Source organism: Crocodylus porosus, unplaced genomic scaffold (assembly GCF_001723895.1).
Source record: "Crocodylus porosus isolate Cpor-Errol unplaced genomic scaffold, CroPor_comp1, whole genome shotgun sequence".
Classification (NCBI taxonomy): domain Eukaryota; kingdom Metazoa; phylum Chordata; order Crocodylia; family Crocodylidae; genus Crocodylus; species Crocodylus porosus.
This window is the reverse complement of record NW_017728929.1, coordinates 786,215-807,574: the sequence shown is the minus strand read 5'-3', so window position 1 is coordinate 807,574 and position 21,360 is coordinate 786,215. Positions and strand designations below refer to the sequence as shown.

Genomic DNA, 21,360 nt, shown 5'->3' with positions numbered 1-21,360 from the left:
CATGTGTAACTATTCAAGGCAGTTAGCTTGCACAAGTGTATCCAAGGGCAGATTTTCATCAGCAGAAACTTTTTCATGTCTTGTACAACAAGACAAAAGAACACAGCTTGACCTTCACAACACAGGTGAGCTTGCAAGGATATCAGCTGGAAAACATTTTTACTCAAAAGCGGAGACGTTTCATATGGAGTCATTTAGCAAAATCACTCTTTTCTTAGCTGTAGGATTTAGTTGGATATTTTTTTTCCAAATCAGTCACATTTTCCAAGCAGGAGATAACCAAGGATCCTGGTTTTCTCTGTTTAAAAATCCCAAATTCTCCAATTAAAACCCCCCCAAATCCAAATTTTTCCATGATTAAAATGAAACATCTCTCTGTGTATGTAGCTATCAGTTGAACACAATGTTTTGATATATTTACAATTTTAAAGCAATCTGGAAGCCTATCAGAGCTGGTCTGGCCCAGCTGCAGCCACGCACCCCTTTGTGAGCACAGAAATCAGGGGGGGGTGGGGGGGACGACACACGCCCCCCACCCGCCCATGTTTCCTGTGCCACCCCACTCCCTCTATGCCCCCCCCGCACCTCTTGTCATGTCACCCGGAGGGGGGGGGGGCTGCTTCGCATATGCACATATGCCCCTGGCATCCTGCTCCCCCCAGCCCCAAGCAGGCTAAAACTCTGCCAGCCTGCAAGGGGAAACATGCTATTTCCTGCACTTTCCTCCTTGGAAGGAGAAAATCCCTGCAAATAATACTTCGACTACAAAAACACTACTGATCTCTTGCTAAAAACTAGAATGCTGTTCCTGAAACAGCATCAGCCTATTTCTTAGGCTTCAGCTACCTGCAAAATTCTAAATGTCATCTTGTTTAAAAGCTAAAGACTAATACTTATGAACATTCTAATATTATAAAAGCCTTAATCTGTCTGTCTGTCTGTAATGCTTTATTCACACTCTGCTTAGCTGACTGAAACAACCAACCAGAGTCCTCCAAGAGCGTTTGGACAGGAGACGGGAGTGGTAGAGCGCCATCACGATGGCAGGGACACAAGGGATGGAGCGGGGTGGGGGGAGGGAGAGAGGGACAGTGGGCCTGCTCCCCCCCTTCTTTGACCAGATGAGAAGCAGGGGTGGAGCTGGATGGGAGGGGGGGAGCGGGGGACGCAGAGCTGCCGGGCCCCAATAAAAGCCAGCAGGGAGGGAAGTGGGGGGTGGCAGGGCACAGTGGCGGTGCCCCACTGCTGCCATACCCCTACAACATCCCTGAAGGGGGGGCAGCAGGGGGGAGGAAACAGGCCTGGCCCCAAAGCAACAAGGGTAAGGATGGGAGGAGCAGGCACCTCCCCTCCTCCATCATTCTTGATGGGCAATTGGCTAGTGTAATATATAAGGAACAAGAAGCAACCAAGATGATAGACTATTAAAACATTACAGTTATGAAAAAAAAGTGTTAGAAGTAAAACAGGATAGAAAAGGTAGGGGTGGGAGGAACACTCAGATATAGTTTTGTAGGAGATAAGGGCAATTAAAGAGCCAAGAACATGGCATGCAAGATTAAGGAATATTAAAATGAAAAGCAGGTTACCTAAATGAGGATAAACTTAATTAAAACAGTAAAAAAAGAAAGGTTTAGGCAACAAAAGTTATCTGAAAATATTAATTCAGGACCAAAAGGTAGTTTGAAAATTGGGTCGGTAACAGAACTGAAGTGTTAGTAGTGTACAGTTCCCCAAGGTGGAGGGAGGGAGAAGGTAATGGTAATGGCAATCCTAACTTATATAGCTAGAGATACCAATGAACCAAAGGTTAAGTAAAAAACCAAACTTTTACCAGACAAAACTACTGCAATAAAATAAAACCGCTGAATTACTGGATTAAAAGCATACTTTTACCTCTTGTATTTACAGTGGGTACTTACTTTTCTGCAAGAAGTGCCCCTAAAATTAATGGCAGTATTTAAGTATTTAAAAAAAAAATCACTACTCACTGCAAGTCTGAGCAACAGAATCAGTAAGTATTAACATGATAAAAAGGAAAGAAACAGAAGTTGAAATGAATAAACCACAAGAAACATAAACAGAAGGCACGTCTACACATTCATTAATGTGCAGTAGTTGCTGCACATTTAGTTTAGTATTCCCTGAATAAAGTACTATACAATTCCTTACTGAAGTACTAATAAATGTGCAGTAACTATAGTTATCTAGCAGTAGCACCTGCACACGGTTTTTCTGTGACAGTTACTGTGCAGCAGCTTATTAGCACAGTTTTTGACTGACGCGTTACTGTGCGGTGTTACTAAGGCTACTGTGCAGTAAGCATCTTGTGTAGACGCACACAGAGAAGCCTAAATAAAAGTGGTCAAAAAATACGGAAATTCAAACTGGAAAAAATACAGGCTCAAGTCCAACTATGTGAATGCTTCTCAAATAGTAAGTGCTGCATCTAGTGTAAAGGTTGAGCCCATTCTGGAGAAAGTGAACAATAAATATGTTCACCAAGAGAGAGAAACCTGGACAGCAGCAATGCTACACGCACACAAGCCATACAGCAAATCAGATGAGTTTTCAATGTAGTAAAAGCGCTACATCAAAGAACAGGGAGGTACAAACCTCTCTTTCTTCACTTGTAGAACTGTACCTGAAATTTTCAATCAAGTCCTAGTCATCTCAGTTGCAAAGAGATACTAATAAATTAGAATAGGAAAAATATTAAGGAGTCAAGAACTTAACAGTACTGGACCTTAAGTTGTTTGATACGTATAGCATTTGCATGAATCCACTTGACTAGAGTTTAGGTAAGAGAAGCAGCTAAAGAAATGAGCCAGCAAGAAAAAGTCATAAGCAAGAAGAATTTAAGAGATGCAAGAAAGAGAGGTCAAAAGAAATCAGCTAAACATCGTTTAAGAGTTCATTCAGTAGTTTTATACCTATTAGACCTGGTTTAAGATAAGACATAATTTAAATAAGGGATTAAAATAGGCATATGAATATTATTTAGGATATAATTTATTAAGGACATTTCTACTTTTGCTAGCCTTATTTAGTTAAGTTTTTACAATGAGGCCAGGTAAAGGAATATAAAAATACCCATCCAGCATCAGAATTTTTCTTTTCAGCCTTGAACAATTATTCTTGCTGAACTGCCCATTTACAGGCCTAAATTAGTACTTCTTAAAAAACTTAGATTTTGAAAGGTAGGTAAGACGGCCTTTTCCTTAATGGGCTGGCCACCTGTTAGAGAATTTTGAAGACTTTAGGATTTAGAGAATTAAGATTAATTTATTTCAAATGTTAGTAAGACTTATTTCTTTACATGAATGAACATTTTATTATTTATCATTTGCCTGATATGCCTTACCTGTACCATTTATTCATTTACATATTATCTACATTTCATTATTAAATATGCTATTAACATTTATTTAAATTCATTTCTTGTGTACTTAGTTTGTGTGGGATGCAGTCCTCAAACTGTTCTTGGCAGAGGTGCACCAATATATTGGTGCCATATTGGATCAGCACAGATAAAAGGAAAATTAACATTATTGGCTATCAGCTGTTTGGGACCAGTGCAGCCAGTAATGTACCAATAAATACAATACACCTTTTGGGCGGGGCCCCAAGATGCCATGTGCTTGCATGCAGCTGCATGGCCAGGCAGTATGGAAAGCAGCACCCTGCAAGTAAGTCTGTAGAGGGGAAGGAAAGTGGGGGAAAGGTGTGGGGAGGGGTGCAAGTCAAGGCCCCCCACAGTGAGGGAGGGAGTGCACGGGTTGCAGCTGGGGGTGCTGCCCAGCCAGGGTGGTGAATGGGACCCCGGGGCTGGGGCAGGATGAAGCCATGGATGGCTTGTCTGGGAGGGCTAGGGGGGTGGGAAAAGGGTGGCTCCCCGCTGCTGCATGCACCCCCCAGGTGAGGAATGGGGGGCATGTGCCCACCCAGATTTGTGTGTAGGCAAAGGCGGGCTGCTCATTGTGGGCTTGATGCTTTGTGCTGTGTTGCCTTATCCCTGGCAGCTGTGCGCCAGCCACACGTCCCCTGCCTATCCAGCTCCAGTGGTTGCAGCAAGTTGTGACTCCTGCCACCAGGTGTGCAGGGGATGTGGCATGGCTAGTGCATGGCTCTCAGGACAAAGATAGCATAGAAAGTCCCAAGCCTGCAGCAGGCAGCCTACCTCCACCCTCGTCCTACTCGGCTCCTGAAAGCATCCCCACACTTAAAAATGGTGATGGCAGTACCTGAACTAAAGCTCATTTGATGAGCTTTAGTTCCCCCATCCTGGCCCTAGCATTCCATTCACCACCCTGGCTGGGCAGTACTCCCAGTTCCAGCTCCAGCCTGTGCCCCAGTTCCTCCCTCACCATGGGGGCTTCAATCTGCACCCCCTTCCCCTCCCCAGACTTACCTGCAGGGAGCTACTCTCCACACTACCTGGCTGTGCTCCTGTAAACTGGCTATCAGATAATATGCCTGGTGAATAACTGGCCAAGAAAAATCTCTACTGGTGCTCCCCTACGGTCCTTGGTTCCCCAAATACTTCTGCAGGTCAACAGAACCTGACAGCCAGCAAGAAACCTAAATACATACATATCAACTAAGTAGCCAGTAAGGAGGGGCAAAGGAAGGCAGTATACCAATATGTGATTTTCTATGATTCTATGTGAAAGGAGTAAACAAAAGAAGGAGTGGATCTGGGGAGTTAATGGAAAATTATAATTAGGAGGGACCATTATAGTTAAATGAGGAAGAACTCCTGGTAGACATGAGTAACTTGGAGGATTGCTTTCCAAGAAAGTTAATGGGTCTCCCTTCAGCTGAATGGGGCCTGTTCTCCTTCCTCCTCAGCTACAGCAGTAGACTCCATCAAAGAACACACTGTCTCCCTAGGAGCAGAGGCTGGGGGCAGGGTGGGTACAAAGCACCAGTGACTGCTGGAGGACTGTTTTGTGACTTCTCCTAGAAGAGAATGTGCACAAAACATTCACTCTCCCAAGAGAAACTCTCCAAGCACTGATTTAACCCTGGTGGTAATTTTTCACCTAGAACAGCTATTTTTGCTCTGGGAAAAAAATCCTCAACATCTATAACTTCATGGTTTCTACCGGGAGAGCAGCAACTTGCCCAAGAGAAACACTGTCAAATTTTAAATAAGCCTGTACAGAACACTAGTCAGAAGGGTCACCCAGCACTTGAGGGTATATAGAACGTGACTAAAAAGATATTTCTAATCTCCATCTTTTAGAATATTACCTTTGGAAAACAGCATCTGAATTTAAAAATGGTTTTATCTTGAATGTGTTTAGAGCAGCTGATATCGAAAGATACTGTTAACATAAAATCTTGTAATTTTCAACAGCAGGTTCAAGTAATTCAGGATCTACACCTTACCAAGTCTAACAGCAATGTCCGACTACTTTCCTTTGTTTTAAATGAACACTAAAGCATAAACAAGTACAAAAAACAATGAATATTGAGTTTTAGTGAATGGCCAGAGACAAAACTATGCACCTTCACTAGTCTCTTTTAGTTACCAGATGTCACTCAGAAAAGCAGATAAAAAGGGCACCAGCCCTTTCAACATTTATATTTTACATTCATTAACTAATGATTCTCCTATCTCCAGCTCTGCATCTTTTCTAATACCATCTCATATGCCTGTATATTCTTCCTAGTGCTTTGAACCAAGAATTTCACCCCCCTACTTGAAAACTTCTTTTCACCTTGCTTTCCATCACTGGCTTATAATCAAAATTAATATTTAACAAAAAACGCACATAGAGGAGGAACCAGGTACGTACATAACAAGCATTTCTAGTAATGTGGTAATGTGGCAATCCTTTTTCTCCCACACTAGCTTCAGCTCTGTGTCAAAACCTCCCATGTTAACATTCTTAAAAGGAAATGCTGCCTGGTACAGTAATTTATCAACTTTATCTAGCTGTATAGTGACAGTTTCTCTATTCATGTTATCTAATGAAAAGTTGGCAGTCTCTCACAAAAAACAGATCTCCCCCTCTGCTGTATTATTACCACTTAGAAAACAGCTCACCTCGACCTCTAGAGGAACTTCGACCTCGAGGAGCCCCTACCACCGTTCCTCCTCCGCGCCCCGTCAATCGCAGGACAGCAGCACTGTTTACAGACATGGAGAAATTTCTCTGCCAAGAAGAGGAGACAAGCCAAGGTGAGATTTTTTTTATTTTTTTTTAAAGCAATCTTACTTTTTTCAACATTTCAGAAGACAAAGCAAACTAACATGATTTTCTGCTATGTACATATTATATTCTCTGCAAGTGGGAAATAGGAAAAAGCTGCTTAAAATATATGGACAACCGACTGAAGGATCCCATTAAACCTTTTTTCAGCATCACTCCTCCCCCGCCTCTACTTATAGTTCTCCTATTGTTGCTTTTTTCCAAGCAAAGTGAAGATGACAAACTTTTGCCTTTAACTGTCACCCTCCTGGAAGCAGAAATGCATGCCTATATATAGGTCTTTGCAGAGCAGGCATGCACCAACCTGCAGCATGGTGCCAAGGGCAGCCCATGTGTGACACACAGCAGATCAGGAAGGGGACAGGAAACACAGCAGCAGACAGGAAAGAAGCAAAAGGCAAAGCAGCAAGTTAGGTATGGAGCAGAAAACAGAGCAGAGATCTGGCAGGGAACACAGAGCTGGGAGCAAAAATATAGCAACAGATCATGCCTGGAAGGGGATCAGAGTAGCACACCAGCCAAAAACATTGGTCTTCACTGTTCTAGAGCAAAGACAGTGGTATCTGATAAAGTAACGGAGAGAGGGGGAAAGGAAGCAGCAAACCAATGACTCTTAACCCGGGTACCATGGCACCCTGGGATACCTTAAGATGCTTTCAAGGGTGCTGTGGGGTGCCACAAAATAGCAGCAGCACCATTAGACTTACAAAAATGATTCCCAAGATACACCTAGAGGTTTCAACAGAAATCTATAGTTATGGGCCTTCCAACTTCTTGGCAACAGAGAAACTGCTCTATTATTTTTCTGTAGGCAAAAACAAAGTGAAAACTAACAACTGGCATTTGCCAAGAGGTACCTCAAGTCTTTCCAGGGATGCCTCAAATCTAAAAAGACTGAGAACTATTGCAGTAGACAAACTGAGACAGACTCATGGCAGTAAAGGACATTCTACAATGGGATGTATGATTTAAATGTATATTCCAAGCAAAAGAGGAATTTACCTGCAGTTCTTAATTTCAGAAGGCAATGATACATTAGCTTGAATTTCTAACACTGCAACTTCAAGAGCTTTAAATCCATTTGGCCATGTTACAAATAACTAGCATGAGTCTACTAAATACTGCTTCTAATATGTTCATTTTTAAACCAAAACTATGTTTTCTTTCAACAAAATTAAAATGATGGTTAAATGAGGACTTCATTAAAAACATTATCTAACGTTAAACTGCTGCCAAAAGCAGCATGGCAAAAGAACAGGCAGCTGGCGAAAGAACAGGTTAGGGACTATTTAGAAAACTGGACATATACAAGTCCATGGGGCCAGATGGGATGTACCTGAGGGTGCTGAGAAAGTTGTCTGATAAGACTGCAGAGCCACTGGCCATCATCTTTGAGAACTCAAGGTGATCAGGAGAGGTCCTGGATGATAGGGAAAGGGCAAATATAATGCCCATATTTAAGAAAGGGGGAAAAAAAAGTGGATCCAGGAAACTACAGACCAGTTGGCCTCACCTCAGTTCCTGGAGAATCATGGAGCAGATACGCAAGGAATCCATCTCAAAGCACTTGGAGAAGGTAACTAATAACAGCCAGCATGGATTTACCAAGGGCTTGTCATGCCTGACCAACCTGATTGCCTTCTATGATTAGGTGACTGGCTCCGTGGATGCAGGGAAAACAGTGGATGAGATGCACCTTGACTTTAGCAAGGTGTTTGATACAGTCTCCAAAAACACTCACAGGCAGGGCTAAGGAAGTACAAAGGGCTGGATGAATGGACTGTAAGGTGGATAGAAAACTGATTACAACCCTCTGAGCCTGATGCTCCAGCCAGTGGCTCGAGGGGTCGGTCCAGGGGCTGGTATTTTTCAACATCTTTATCAATGACCTGAAACATGGGATGGATTGCATCCTCAACAAGTTTGCCGCTGGTTTAGACAATACAGTTCACTGACATAACTGGGAAATTCATGCGCATTAGGATAAGTAAAAAGGGTAAGTATGCTAAACACAAATTATCTCACAGGGCACACATTCAAACTGTGGTAACCATAGATTAAAAGGATGTAGAAGTCCATTCTAAATGCATAGTATCCTCTTCTACTACCAAAGTAAAACTTCAAAAGCAGGAGTGGGGGGAGGGAAGGGGGATTTGGTCTGTGACCCTCCAGGATTTCACAATGTACAGATATGTACTGTGGTCATGAGATCTCATATGCTGCGTACATGACTAAAGTATAAAGGAAATTGGTACACTACATAAATAATTTTGAATCAATTCTAGTAACTTTGATTATGCAGCTATGAATCAGATGTTAAAGGTTTTTTTTTCCAGAATAAGCTCAAACATGATCACATACTTCCCCTCCCACCATTCTGTTTCATGCAGTGCATCAGATAGATAGTAACCACTGAGTGGACAGTTATTATATATCACTTTTTATCTCTATCATTCAAAATTTGGCTCCATGCTTCAAGATACCACATGCCATCCAAACCTTTACTAAAACACAGAATTATTAGTTTTTTTCCTGGAATTTCTGATGCCCAAGACATTAGTATTTTACAAACATTAATGAACCGATGTTCATACCACCTAATTCCTCTTGGGGTGTTGTAAAACGGATTGATAACAGAAGGAATCGAGACAAAAAAATTAAAACCAAAATTGTCATGTGCCAACCAATTTTGGGTGCCCAAATGCTCAAAGCCAGATTTTCTAATATACTTTGCTTTTTATTTAATTCTATGTATTTAGAGCACAGCTCCCACTGATTTCAGTTGAAGATAATATTCAGCATTTCTGCAATTCAGACCCTTGGTACCTGACTGGGGGCAAAAAGCTAGGACTACAGAGTTATTACTCTCTTGTCAAAAAACATAGGTCAAGTGACAGGCCCCACATTGTATCAGAACTCTCAGCAAGGGACAGAACCAAGTTTCCCAAGATGACATTTACCGGCCTAGCCACAACAAAATTCTTATTCTTCCTGTAGTCCCTTGCCTCTTTCATGATGCATCTTTCAAATCCTGCAATAAATGAGGCAGGGCTCTCACAGGAATTAGCCTAATAATTTCATTAGGCAACTGATACATAGTTTTTCCTATATAAAAACATACTATGTAACCATGAAATTAAGGCATTCCTTAATTCTGTCAAGTTCTGAGATGAAAAGTGAACACTTGTCTTTGCAACCTGAATATTCTAACACCTTATTTTCTAATTTTACTTAAATACTAACAAGAAAGCAGAAATTCCATCCTATGGAAGTGTACCAACATTTATATGGGTCACAAACTTATACCAGTGAAAGAGTACTACCAGTAAAGCTAACAGAATAGCTGGTAACAGTACGGTGTTATGCTTTATGCAGGCCACACGTTAAGGGAGATACAGAGGCAGACAGACTGCCAGCAAGTTACACAGCTTACGCATTTGGACTCAGGAATCCTGTGCTCTGTTCTTGACTCTGTAGATAAGTGTTCGGGGCAATATAGTCAATCCTGGTCCCTCTTTCCCCAGCATGTTTCCCTGCACGTTCCCCCACAAACTCTCCATTTTGTTCCTGTCTGTGGCCCCAGGCTTCCAAACACGTACATATCTATTATGCTCCACCTCATATCCTGATTCTTCTTCTACACTAGCTGGGATCCAGCAGGGGGAGAATTGAAAGAATAGGAAAAGTTCCTCTGTACTCTCAGTTCTGTTGCTCTGCAATACAGCAACCCCTAGCAGCTCAAAGAAGCAATTTCAGGGGAAATCCTACTCCATTAAAACACTATAAAGGTAACGAGTCTTTATAAAGCATACACTTTAAAAACCTCTTTTTATGCAATGAAATCTGAACATATTTTCACGAGGACAGCAAAAGACATATATGTCTCCAGCTTTAAGAAGATCCTTTTCTCTGAAGAACGGATGCATTAGACCTTCTCTATGAGAAGATGTTACATTTTTAACAATGAGGTTAAACAGCAGTAAGCTTTTTCCATTCTTGAAAGAAACAACACTGTGTAATAAAAGATAAATTATTTGGTGTTCTGACTCTGCAAGACAACTTTGCAACCCTCACTGACACTTGCACTCTTCCATCACAGATCATATATTTTGCAGATGGAAAAATTATATACAGAGAAATTACAAGTCACAAATCATTTCTTCAACTATTTCTCTATGTTCACTATTTAAACTGAAATCACTTTGGAATACAACTAATCTTTCTGTATTTGTAACCTCCACTGATATAATGGAGCTGAAAACTTGGTTGGAGTCTTTGGTGTTACTGTATGATCATGATCAAGGCAAAAGGCAGCAATAAGTAAAACTAAGGCAAACACATATTTTTCATTTTCTCTTCAAACAAATACTTAAGCATTGGTAATGCACAGTGATATAATACATGGAAGAGGTAGGACTCCTCCTCCAAAACATCAAATTAAACAGGTCTGTACAGAACCCTTTACTTGCTTTACACAATCATTTTAGTTCATCTTTTGAGTCTTTTTTAAATACACCCCAGCAAATTATGTACAGAAAAATTCAAAATTATATGCAGAAAAAAAATCAAAATTAAGCAAAATTATTTTTTGCAAATTAAACAAAATATAACACTATTTGAAACTTCTTTAGAAATATATGCAGATACTTTGTATTTATAGAACTATATAACACATTTTATCACTAAATCTTTAGCGCTTTACCATTCTATGAACAAAAAATAAAAATGTGACCCAGGAAATAAGATTTTTAAAACTAAATAAAAACTGTTAGGACTTGTTATACTGAGATTAGGTTTTCTAATTTTCAGTAAAATTACTCTTTTCTCTTCTTCAGTAAAATTAGATGCTCATTTCTTTTCAAAGTTCAAGTTCAAAACAAAATCAATTAAACAAAGGAGTGCTAAGAGTCCTTGTGTACAACATAACAAAATGATTGCACAGTTATACTGGGTTCTTCACACAGTACAATACTTGTCCAAATACCAACTCAATAAGTCAAATAAATAAATAAAATAATAATAAAGTACCAATAATACGGAACAAAAAAAAAGAGACTAAGTTAACAAATATATTGAGGTTCCAAGGTTAAATAAAGGAAGACCAGCTCTTTCAGTCTGTCTTCCAAAAGAGAACACCTGTGGTTGGAGAGCACAAGTTTGTACAGTGAGTTGCTCCACTCTGCATCAGCTGTTTGTTACAGCATTTATGTAACAACCAAATTATATACTAAATCAAACATCTACTATACATACTTTAATTGTATTTCAAAAAATATTTTTGTGCGATTGCATACTGTATATTGAAGCGATTGCATAATAGATCAAAATAAAGTCTTACTCCTGTATACTGCATGTGGGGTGGGAATATGTGGACAGGTGTGGGTGGGGGGGGTGGATTATGGATAGGTACAGGCCCCCCACCACACGTCCCCCCATGCACAGCCCCCACCACCAGCAGCTGCAGTTAACAGGCCCTTGGGGTCCTCACGGCTACAGCAGGCAGAGCCCCCTGGCAGCACGCTGGGCCCCAGTGGCTATACATGGAGCTAGCCTGGCCCAGCACAGTCGCAGCACGGAGCTAGCCTGGCCCAGCCCACTGGTGCACACCTTCAGGCCAGCACTACAGGTGGGAACAACACTACTGGGCTGGCTCCATGCCCCCACATGGGGCTTCCAGCACTCTAGCAGAAAACTGCGTGCAGAAGCATGGTACCGGACCAATGGCACGCAGCTCCCACCTGCAAGGCTGCAAGTCCCATGTGCTAGCACAGAGCCAATCTGGTTTGGTTTGAAGGCACACACCAGCGAGCCAGCTAACCCGGCCCCATCCAGGCCCCAGGACTCAGCAAGAGCCAGGTGCTACTGGCAGCTCTGCCTGCTGCAGTCCTGAATGCCCCAAGGGGCCGCTGCCTGCAGCTGCTGCCACTGGCGGTGGGGGCTGTGCATTATGGGGCAAGGGGTGCACGTGGCTGGAGGCCCACACCCACCCATAAACCCCACACCCAATCTCCACATCCTGCAGGCAGAAGCCTCCCTCCCCACTCACTAGCAAAGCCTGGGAAATTATGCAATATTATATGATTATGGGTGGTCATCATTTTTATGTGCAAAATTATGCAGGCTCATAATTGGATAATTCCCCAGGGTGCATTTAACAACCAATTCTGCCAGGAGGCAAGTGACAGTTGCTTTGATTTATCATAAATTAAAGATAAGTCCGTGCCTTTGTGGCCTCTTATAGTCAAGTTCATCCATGACTTGATGCTTGTTTGAGACAGGAAGGACTATTCTGCTTGAGAGAGAAATGTGACAGACTGTGACAACCTGGTTGTCTGTGGCAATTTGGGAACTGTTTTGTGGAAATGTTTATGGAAATATATTTGGAAAATTGTGTGGTAATTTGGAAACTTTTTCTGGAAATGTGTGGAAATGAGTGTGTGTGTGTGTAAAACTGGGAACTTATTTCTGGAATTGTGTGTGGAAATATAGTGATGTTGTGTGGAAAACTGGTTATGGCATCTATAGTATAAAGTTTATATTATACATGCCATAACACTTTTTAAGTATAGCTGCTACACACCATTATTTTTATTTGCACAGTCCTCAACATCTCACCCAAACTCATTAAGGGGCCCTCCAGCCCAAATAATTACCCAACCCTGGCACAGAGCATCCTTACTTTGAATTGGGTCTCCTAAAAAACAAAAAAGCCCCAAAAGAAACAAACAAATGAAAAAACTACTACTTTTTCTTAAATTTGCAGAACGTGCTTCGGAAGTAGGCAAGCTAAAACTCTTGGCTCCCTTAATGGCTGAGCTGACTACATCTAACATTTTTATTTTGGATTCATCCTATTGGCTACCAAATTGGAGGTAAAAATGGCACCCATTGCACCGAAGACATGACTAGGAAGAGATCATTACCAAACAGCATATACTTGAGGGAAGAAACAAAGCAAGTATGCAATACAACTCAGTTTCAACCAGGGAACCCCCACAGGGCTCTGGCACTAAACATATAGCTCTCATCTTTAATAGGGGATCTATGTGTGAGGCCAGAGTGTCAAACTCACAGGCTGGATCCAGCCCATGGATCACTGGACAGACCCTATGGCTGTCCCTGGCCCCATATACTGCACAAAGCGTGGGGGTTAGACCCCGTGTTGGGTATACTGCAGGTAGCAGAGGGGGGTCAGTCTGGGCCACCACATGCAGCCTGTGCCCTGGACCCTGTGTCATGTGCAGCACCAGATCCAGCCCATGTGCTGCAGCCAGTGCATGCTCCACATCCACTCCAGCTGTAAGCACAGCAAGCACCAGAGCTGGCATATGCTGCACAGAGAACAGGCAGCCAGCACAGGGAGCATGCTCCACGTAGCACTCTGCTGGACCCAGAACCAGCATGCTAGGTTGATTGGCAGGGTGTCATACAAAGCACACATGCCCAATCCAGCACCAGAAGCTGTGTTCAGCAAGCACCAGCACCTGGGGCTGACATACGGCACACCAGGCCCACAACATGCAGGCTCCACCTGGTACTGCACACAGCACCAGGAAAGTGGGATGCAGGCTGCAAGTGGCACTTCAGACTGACCCCTTGTGCTACCTGCAGCCACAGCCTCTCTACAGGGGTCTGTGTCAGTCCAGCCTGCAAAGTGGCTCAGGAACATTCATTTGACACCCCTGCAGCAAGGAGCCTCTCTCATGAGCAGTATCTCTGAAACAAATTACTGAAGATTTTAAAGATTTTTAAATTGATCTGGATCCTCCAGACCTGCTTAACAATCTTTTCGATAAACTGCTATGAAAGACTGCCCTAGATGGAAAAATTGGAATAAGATGTTATCAAGAAGTAGGAAAAGGAACACCTTAATTTTCTGTTTTAGCAGGCAAATGAGCTGAGGCAGCAATAATATCAAGAGGGGGAGCATTTTAGTAGTGAATGCTGTCAACAATAAGCTATGCTAGCATTCGAATCTTTGCATTTATTCTACTGATCTGAGAATTGTGAGCTCTAAAGACTGGGTGCCAATTTCTATAGGTTTCCGATGATTTTGGATTTACCAAATCATCTGGAAGATGCTTGTTCATAAATTTCATAGACATTAGGGCTGGAAGGGACCTTGGAAGATTATTGAGTCCAGGCCCCACCGCCCAAAGGGCAGGAAGTCAGCTGGGGTCATAGAATCCCAGCAAGATAAGCATCCAGTTTGCTCTTGAAGGTGTTCAATGTAGGTGCTTGAACCACCTCCGATGGCAAGCTGTTCCAGAGCTTGGGGGCTTGGACAGTAAAGAAATTCTTCCTTATGTCCAATCTGAAACAGTCTTGTAGTAGTTTATGTCTGTTCGACTTCGTCATCCCTTGGGGCACTCTGGTGAACAAACGTTCCCCCAGATACTGGTGGTCACCCCGATAAACTTGTAGGTGGCCATCAGATCACCCCAAGCCTGCGCTTTTCCAGGCTAAAGAGCCCCATGGCTCTTAAGAACAGTTAAGCAGAATGCTGTACAAAGAACCCTTAGTCCAGTCTAATATTATAAGATGTTGTTTCTCCACTACCACCTTATCTGTAGAGTGCACTCTGGTTGAAGTCCTCAGAATGTGCTTAAGAATTAGACCCCACAAAAGCATGGCTGGAGGTGGTCCCCTCATAGCTCAGTGGTTAGAGTATTCACTCAAGATGTACACAGACAGCTGAGGTTTAGTCCCAACCTCTAGCAGGTTTACACTGCTTCATCATCTCTCACCTCCTGGGTGAATATGCTCCACTCATGCAGGGCATTCAGGGATGGGGCACATAACTCCCCTCCTGAAACTATTCTACCTTGCACTGATTAACTAAATATTCTTTTGGCCAAAGACAGGGAGGGTAGCAACAATTGGCTGGAATAACTTGAAACCCTGGACTTTGTTCTCACTCAGGGTTCTTTCTGAATTTCACTGCTCAAGCCTCCAAGTATTGAATTTAAGCTTATAACACCTTCGTGTTTTGAGAGAGAACTATAACCTATTATCTCCTACCAACATTGTAACTCTAATCACAGACTGGTCAAGTTCATCAAAACAGCTCACTTTTTACATCTTTACAGATACAAACCTGTTCTTCTTCTGTAAATGGTACCAGTGCCAGTGGTGGCAGGGGCTCCTCCTGTAAAATAGGCAGAAACTCCTTATCCAGTAGATCTGAAGGTATCTGGAGGAAAGAAAAACAATCTGTTAAGAGCTATGCTACAAATGAAATAATGCACCCCAGTTAAACACATTCCAGGGATGCCATTATGCAAATTCTGATCTCCACAAATAAGTAAATGATTTTCATTTTTAAATATCCACCTTCCAAATTTTCTTTATGTATCTGGGGAAACTATCATTACCACATTCAAGCAAAAGAATGGTCATTTTACTGTAAACATTTAGTATTTAGATGTTTTGCCCATGTGGATTCAATGGCAGGTGTACCTATACCTCACTTGCACAATACCTGATACTGTTAACTGGCAGTGTTCACTGAAAACCTAACTGGTGTCTGACATTTGAAAAGGACTCCGTAGTGCAGAACCTAAGGGAAGGAGGTTGGTTCTCTCTCCTTTCAGTCCCAGACTACTCCTATGCACTCTGCTATCCAAGTTGCAGTTAAAGTGGACTTTTCATAGTTTACTTCACATCTCTCAAGTTATAAGATTTGAGGATTTTCTTTTTGAGCTGATTACCTGCTGAAGGAATCTACTTTGAATCAGTTCAGGAGAGAGGCCTGGCTGACTGTGGAGCTCCTGCTTTCCCAGACAAGCAGCCAAGACCACTAGAGACTTGGTAAACACACTTTGCACGTCACAAAGTCTAAACATTGCACTTGTATTACACTTCCTACTGAAAAAAGGTAGCTTGTATGTGCTAGCTGAATAGATATATGGAAGCAGGCATCCAGGTGTTAGAGGGCTGCAAGCCAACACAGGCTCTGTGAAAAATACTATGGACACTAGAGCCACTATTTTAAACAGTAAGCAATGGATATACTGGGTGAGACACCTTAAGTTTAGCATGAGATATTATGTTTTTAGGAGTTAAACCTTCTAACCCCTGAATGTATGAGGCAACTCACTGACTTCAGATTTATAAAAGTACCTCTTCCCTCAATGTTTTATGAGAAGGGTTACTGAAGAGTGACTGGCTTTAGAATCAGGAGTCAGTGAGGACTATAAAGTTGAACTAAACCTTGCCTTCTAAAGCACAAATACCTTATTTATTAACATAACAGAATCTTCTCCCCCACACATGGAAAATTAGGGTGCATGTCTTAAAGAAATTACTTCTAAACTGTTTTGGTTCAAAGGAAAAGTCTTTTTGCCTTCATTCTGCCTCCACAAAACAAGGTGCGTCTCCCTTTGGGGCATGTGATATGTGAGTGCAGACAGAACTAGATTGTAAATCCAGTGCATACTTCCTGAAAAGAAAAAGCACAGGTTTTGCCAAAGGAGGCCAGGGCACAGTTTAACAGTTCGAGCAAACTTGCCACTTGGAGCCAGGTACCACACATGACAGTCAAAAAGGGCTGAATGTTGGCATCTCTTTTTGGGAGCAGCAGAAATCTGCTAAACCAAATGTGAAATTCTTCACCTGAATGAGCTTGGAAGTCTGTCCTGCTTTCTCTGATCTGGATTGCAACAGCACAGCAGTCAAAGAATCACTGTGGAATAATTCAAAGACCATAACACTTCATTTACCTTTGAATTCAAAAGGTTATGGATCTTCAAAAAGTGTACCTTTACTTATTAACTTCTACTGTAACTGAAGATGGCAAAGAAGTCATAGCACTTGAAGCCATATCTGAAGCATTCCAAGCTGTCTGTAACAATAGCTTGGCAAACAAATTTCTGAGAAATTGATATCCATTCTCTTATCTTCTTCCCCTACAAAAGTGTGGCAATTTATTGTGGAAACATGAGGCTGGCAGAAGAGTGAAACTTCCTCAAAGTTTTAATCTAAGTTCTTTTTGTTAGGAAAGAAACAGACTATTCCATCTTCTCCTGATCTGCAGGTGTAAAAATATATGCACTTTTCAGGATGGACTTGGCAAGGACAGTCATATCTTGGATAAGTCACCAGAATGGAGGCTGGCACTTGCCACAGGTTCACACAGGGATCTAGAATTTTCTCATTCATTAATACAGCTAAACCTACCTGGTCTGAGACACAAGGTGTCAATTCATGCAACTTCCCTTGGACACTTCCAAAGAAATGTCCACTGGATCTGTCATACACTTTAATAAACTCTGAAAGACCTCACTGGATGATAGGGCAAGGTTAACAGCCTCATCCAGAGAGGATGACTGGATTAGTATCAGCACTGTAGGATCTACATATTATTCCTGATCCTCCTGACTCTGACCTTCATCCTACAAGGTATGAGGCTGAGCCTGCTGAGGTGCCTGTAATGCTCAAGTACACCCCATATGAAAAGGAGATTTTGATGAGTGAAATCTACAAAGAGTCTGCAGCTTGAATCAAGGCCATAAGATCTAGTTTTCATGCCTCAAGGATATGCTGGTATATGAAGATATGAGGATGTCTCTCTCCAAGGCACCTGACATACATTACATTTAAGGTGTGGTTAACAAGTTAAATGCCCTTTAAATAGTAACCCAGTCACAAGTTCACATCAATTTAAGGCTTGATAATAAAAGTAAACAAACCACAAAATTATTCTTCATATAATGTACAAGAACTTTGTGGGTTGTTTGTATCAGGACTTGCATTGAACATGTAGCCAGTTAGGACTGGCCACATGACAGATCCTGACTCTCAGCTAAGTGTCAGGATCCAGCATGGGGCAGCCCCAGATTCTGGAACAGAGGTCTCCCCTACACAACTGGGCTAGGGGCAGAACAACTCCCTAGACCCAAGATGTCCTCCTTCCCCCACCAAATCCCCGGAAGCAGATGCGGGGAAAGGTTTAACCTAACATTGCAGAGCACCTTTTTGATCTCAGGCTCAGTGTACCCCAGACCTTTAAAACCCACACATGGTCCGCATGTGCCAGGATTATTTTTTAAATCACATGCGCTGTCCAGCTCAATCCTAGGGTCCCTGTATGCCGAGACCAGTAAAAACCATGTGTGCTGTACAGCTGGGCAGCACTCTTTGTTTGTATTCATCCTGATGCACAGGGTCCATCAGTTAGGCTCTGGAGTGGTAAGAGACATGTGGGTGAAAGTCCGCCATGCCCCTGCTCCCCTGAAGCCCCCCAGCAGCCGCAGAGCCCCCCGATGACCCCCAGCACAGCCAGAGGCAAGTGTGGCCTGTGGTGGGAGGGGGTTATCCCCTCACTGAGTGAGAGGAGGCGGCCACGTGGAGCCGAGCCGGGCCGGGTCAAGCCCTGCCCAGGCCCCCACTCTGCCCAGCTCCCCAGGGAGCCACGTGACTGGAGCCGCGTGAACAGGCTGCGCAAACAGGCGCGATTGCCTGCCAGCGCACAAGTTAGTGCGGAGTTTGCACAGGAGGGCCCGAGATCCTGCCTGCGAACCCCCCAGGGTAGACAGTCCCAGCCGTAGCCAGCCTACTAGAGGCATGACATGGATGGGCACGCGTTGCACCCGGAGGGTCCACCCAGGCTCTGTGGCCCACCCCCCAGCACCTCAGTGATGGTCACCGAGACGGACTCCATGGTTCTGGGCTCCACGCAGACGGAGCCCCTGGCTCTCGGCTGCAGGGGCTGCCTTTCCCTTTTTCAGGCTCTGGGGCGCCAGAGCATGGCCACCTCCTCCTGTGGGGTCTGCTCCCTTTTGGGGTCTCTGGCGCACCAGCTGGAGGAACTCCAGGCCACAGTCCAGAGACTGCGTGCCATCAGGGACTGCAAGCAGGAGATCAACTCCTACTGCCAGGCCCTTCTCCCTTGTGAGCCGGAGGGTAGACCACTGTCTCCCTCCAGCACAAAGGAGGACTCCAGGACCTCCTACTCCATCCAGTCAGGTGCATGGACCAAGGTGGTCAAGGGCCCTAAGGCCGGCCACACCAAGACCCCTGCCCCGCCAGAGCTTAGCAACAGGTACACACCTCTTGCTGCTCCAGCAGAGCCTGCTGAGTTGCCAGCTCCCACAGGCAACACAGGGTCAACTGCAGCTACTGTCCCCGCTCTCCCCAAGACAATCTGCCACCCTGACCCCTTAGTTCGGGAAGTCTGCTGCTTCCCAGGGGCCCGCATCCAGGACATTGTGGAGAAGATCCCAAAGTTCCGCCAGCCCGCAGACCACTATCTTATGCTCCTTATTCATGTGGGCACCAATGACACGGCTCGGAGCACCCCCAGCTAGGTCATGAGGCGCTACAGGGATTTGGGAGCGGGGCTAAAGGGTCTGGGGGCACAGGTGGTGTTCTCGTTGATCCTCCCAGTCTCAGGCTACGGGCCGAAGATGGAGAAGAGGATCCACGTAGTCAACCAAAGACTGCGGGGTTGGTGTCATCGGGAAGGCTTTGGCTTCCATGATCACAGCCTGCTCTTTGGCAAGAGAGGCAGCGAGCTGCTGGGAAGAGATGGCCTCCATCTCTCTCACCTGGGGAGGAGGCTCTTCTTAGCCAGACTGGCTGAACTGCTCCACCGGGCTTTAAACTAAGCCCACTGGAGGACGGGGGGACTACCGCCACTGCTGGCCCACTGAGCAACCCTTGCAAAGCCAGCAGGCCAAGGCACTTAAGGGAGCCCACCCCTGCCCCAGCCCTGGTACAATCTGTGGGCAAGGCAAGAGCCCCCAAGGGCACACTTGCCTGCCTGTACACAAATGCCAGGAGCTTGGGGAATAAGCAAGAGGAGCTCGTCCTCCTGCTCAATGCAAATAATTATAATGTCATAGGGATAACAGAGACCTGGTGGGACTCCACACATGACTGGACCTCGGGTATAGACGGCTATATCCTGTACAGGAGGGATCGTGTAGCTAAAAGGGGCGGGGGTGCAGCTCTTCATGTTAAGGAAAGCTACACTGCCCTGCAAGCTGGTATTGGCGACCAGGGTGGACGACTGGAGACCCTCTGGGTTAAAATTCATGGGGAACTCGGCACAGGGGACACAACGGTGGGAGTCTACTACAGACCTCCCACCCAAAGTCCTGAGCTTGACCAGAAGTTCTCCCGGGAACTGGCTGAGGCCGCATGCTCCAGGACCATGGTTGTCATGGGTGATTTCAATTACCCAGACATCTCGTGGGAGGATCACTCAGCAAAATCTGAGCGGTCGCAAAGCTTCCTCTCGTGCGTGGATGACCTCTACCTAACTCAAGAAGTCTATGGGCCAACGAGAGGCAAAGCACTGCTCGACCTGGTACCGGCTACTGGGGATGACCTGATTGGCAACCTAGTGATTGATGGGAAGCTGGGAGACAGCGACCACAAGCTGATCACCTTCACCATCTGCTGTAAAGCTGGCAAGTCAGTCAGCAGCACGGAAGTCCTTGACTTCAGAAAAGCTGACTTTGACAAGTTCAGAAGGCTTGTCAGTCAGGCCCTAAGGGACCATGACCACAGGGAGAGGGGAGTTCAAGAAGGGTGGTTGCTTCTCAAGGAAGCAATCCTCAATGCACAAGCTAAATCTATTCCACCTCAGAGGAAAGGCAGCAAGAGGGCACAGCAACCCCCCTGGCTCTCCAGAGACCTAGCAGACCTCCTGAAGCTAAAAAGAAAGGCCTACAAAGGATGGAAGATGGGATTCACCTCCAAGGAGGATTATTCTGCACTGGTCCAGTCCTGCAGGGAGCAAACTAGGAAAGCCAAGGCTGCAACTGAACTCCAACTAGCTTCGAGCATCAAGGACAATAAAAAGTCCTTTTTCAAATACGTAGGGAGTCAGAGGAAAAGCAAGGGCAATACTGGACCCCTGCTGAACCAGATGGGGCAACTGACAACTGACGCCCAGGAAAAAGCCAACCTATTAAATGGGTACTTTGTGTCGGCCTTTCATCAGTCCCATGGGACGCCCATGCCTGCTACGGGACAGGCAGGTCCGGGTGAGGGAGATCCCCTGCCCTCCATTAATGATGACCTTGTGAAGGAAGGTATCCAGCTTCTCAAGATGTTCAAGTCAGCCGGCCCTGATAATCTACACCCCAGGGTACTCACGGAGCTGGTAAGCATCACAGCCCAGGCCCTGGCA

At 44.4% G+C, this 21,360-nt stretch overlaps 1 protein-coding gene across 11 annotated transcripts in view; it reads right to left on the bottom strand.

Moving 5' to 3' along the window:
• GIGYF2 (GRB10 interacting GYF protein 2) overlaps nt 1–21,360 on the bottom strand; it is a 93,705-nt gene that overhangs the window by 67,629 nt on the left and 4,716 nt on the right. For all 11 annotated transcript variants that reach the window (XM_019542862.1, XM_019542863.1, XM_019542865.1 and 8 more), the window contains exons 3-4: nt 15,319–15,414; nt 6,056–6,164 (exon numbers count right to left, since the gene is read on the bottom strand). In XM_019542862.1, the coding sequence (XP_019398407.1) occupies nt 6,056–6,164; nt 15,319–15,414 (205 nt within the window). The remainder of the gene's footprint in view (nt 1–6,055; nt 6,165–15,318; nt 15,415–21,360) is intronic.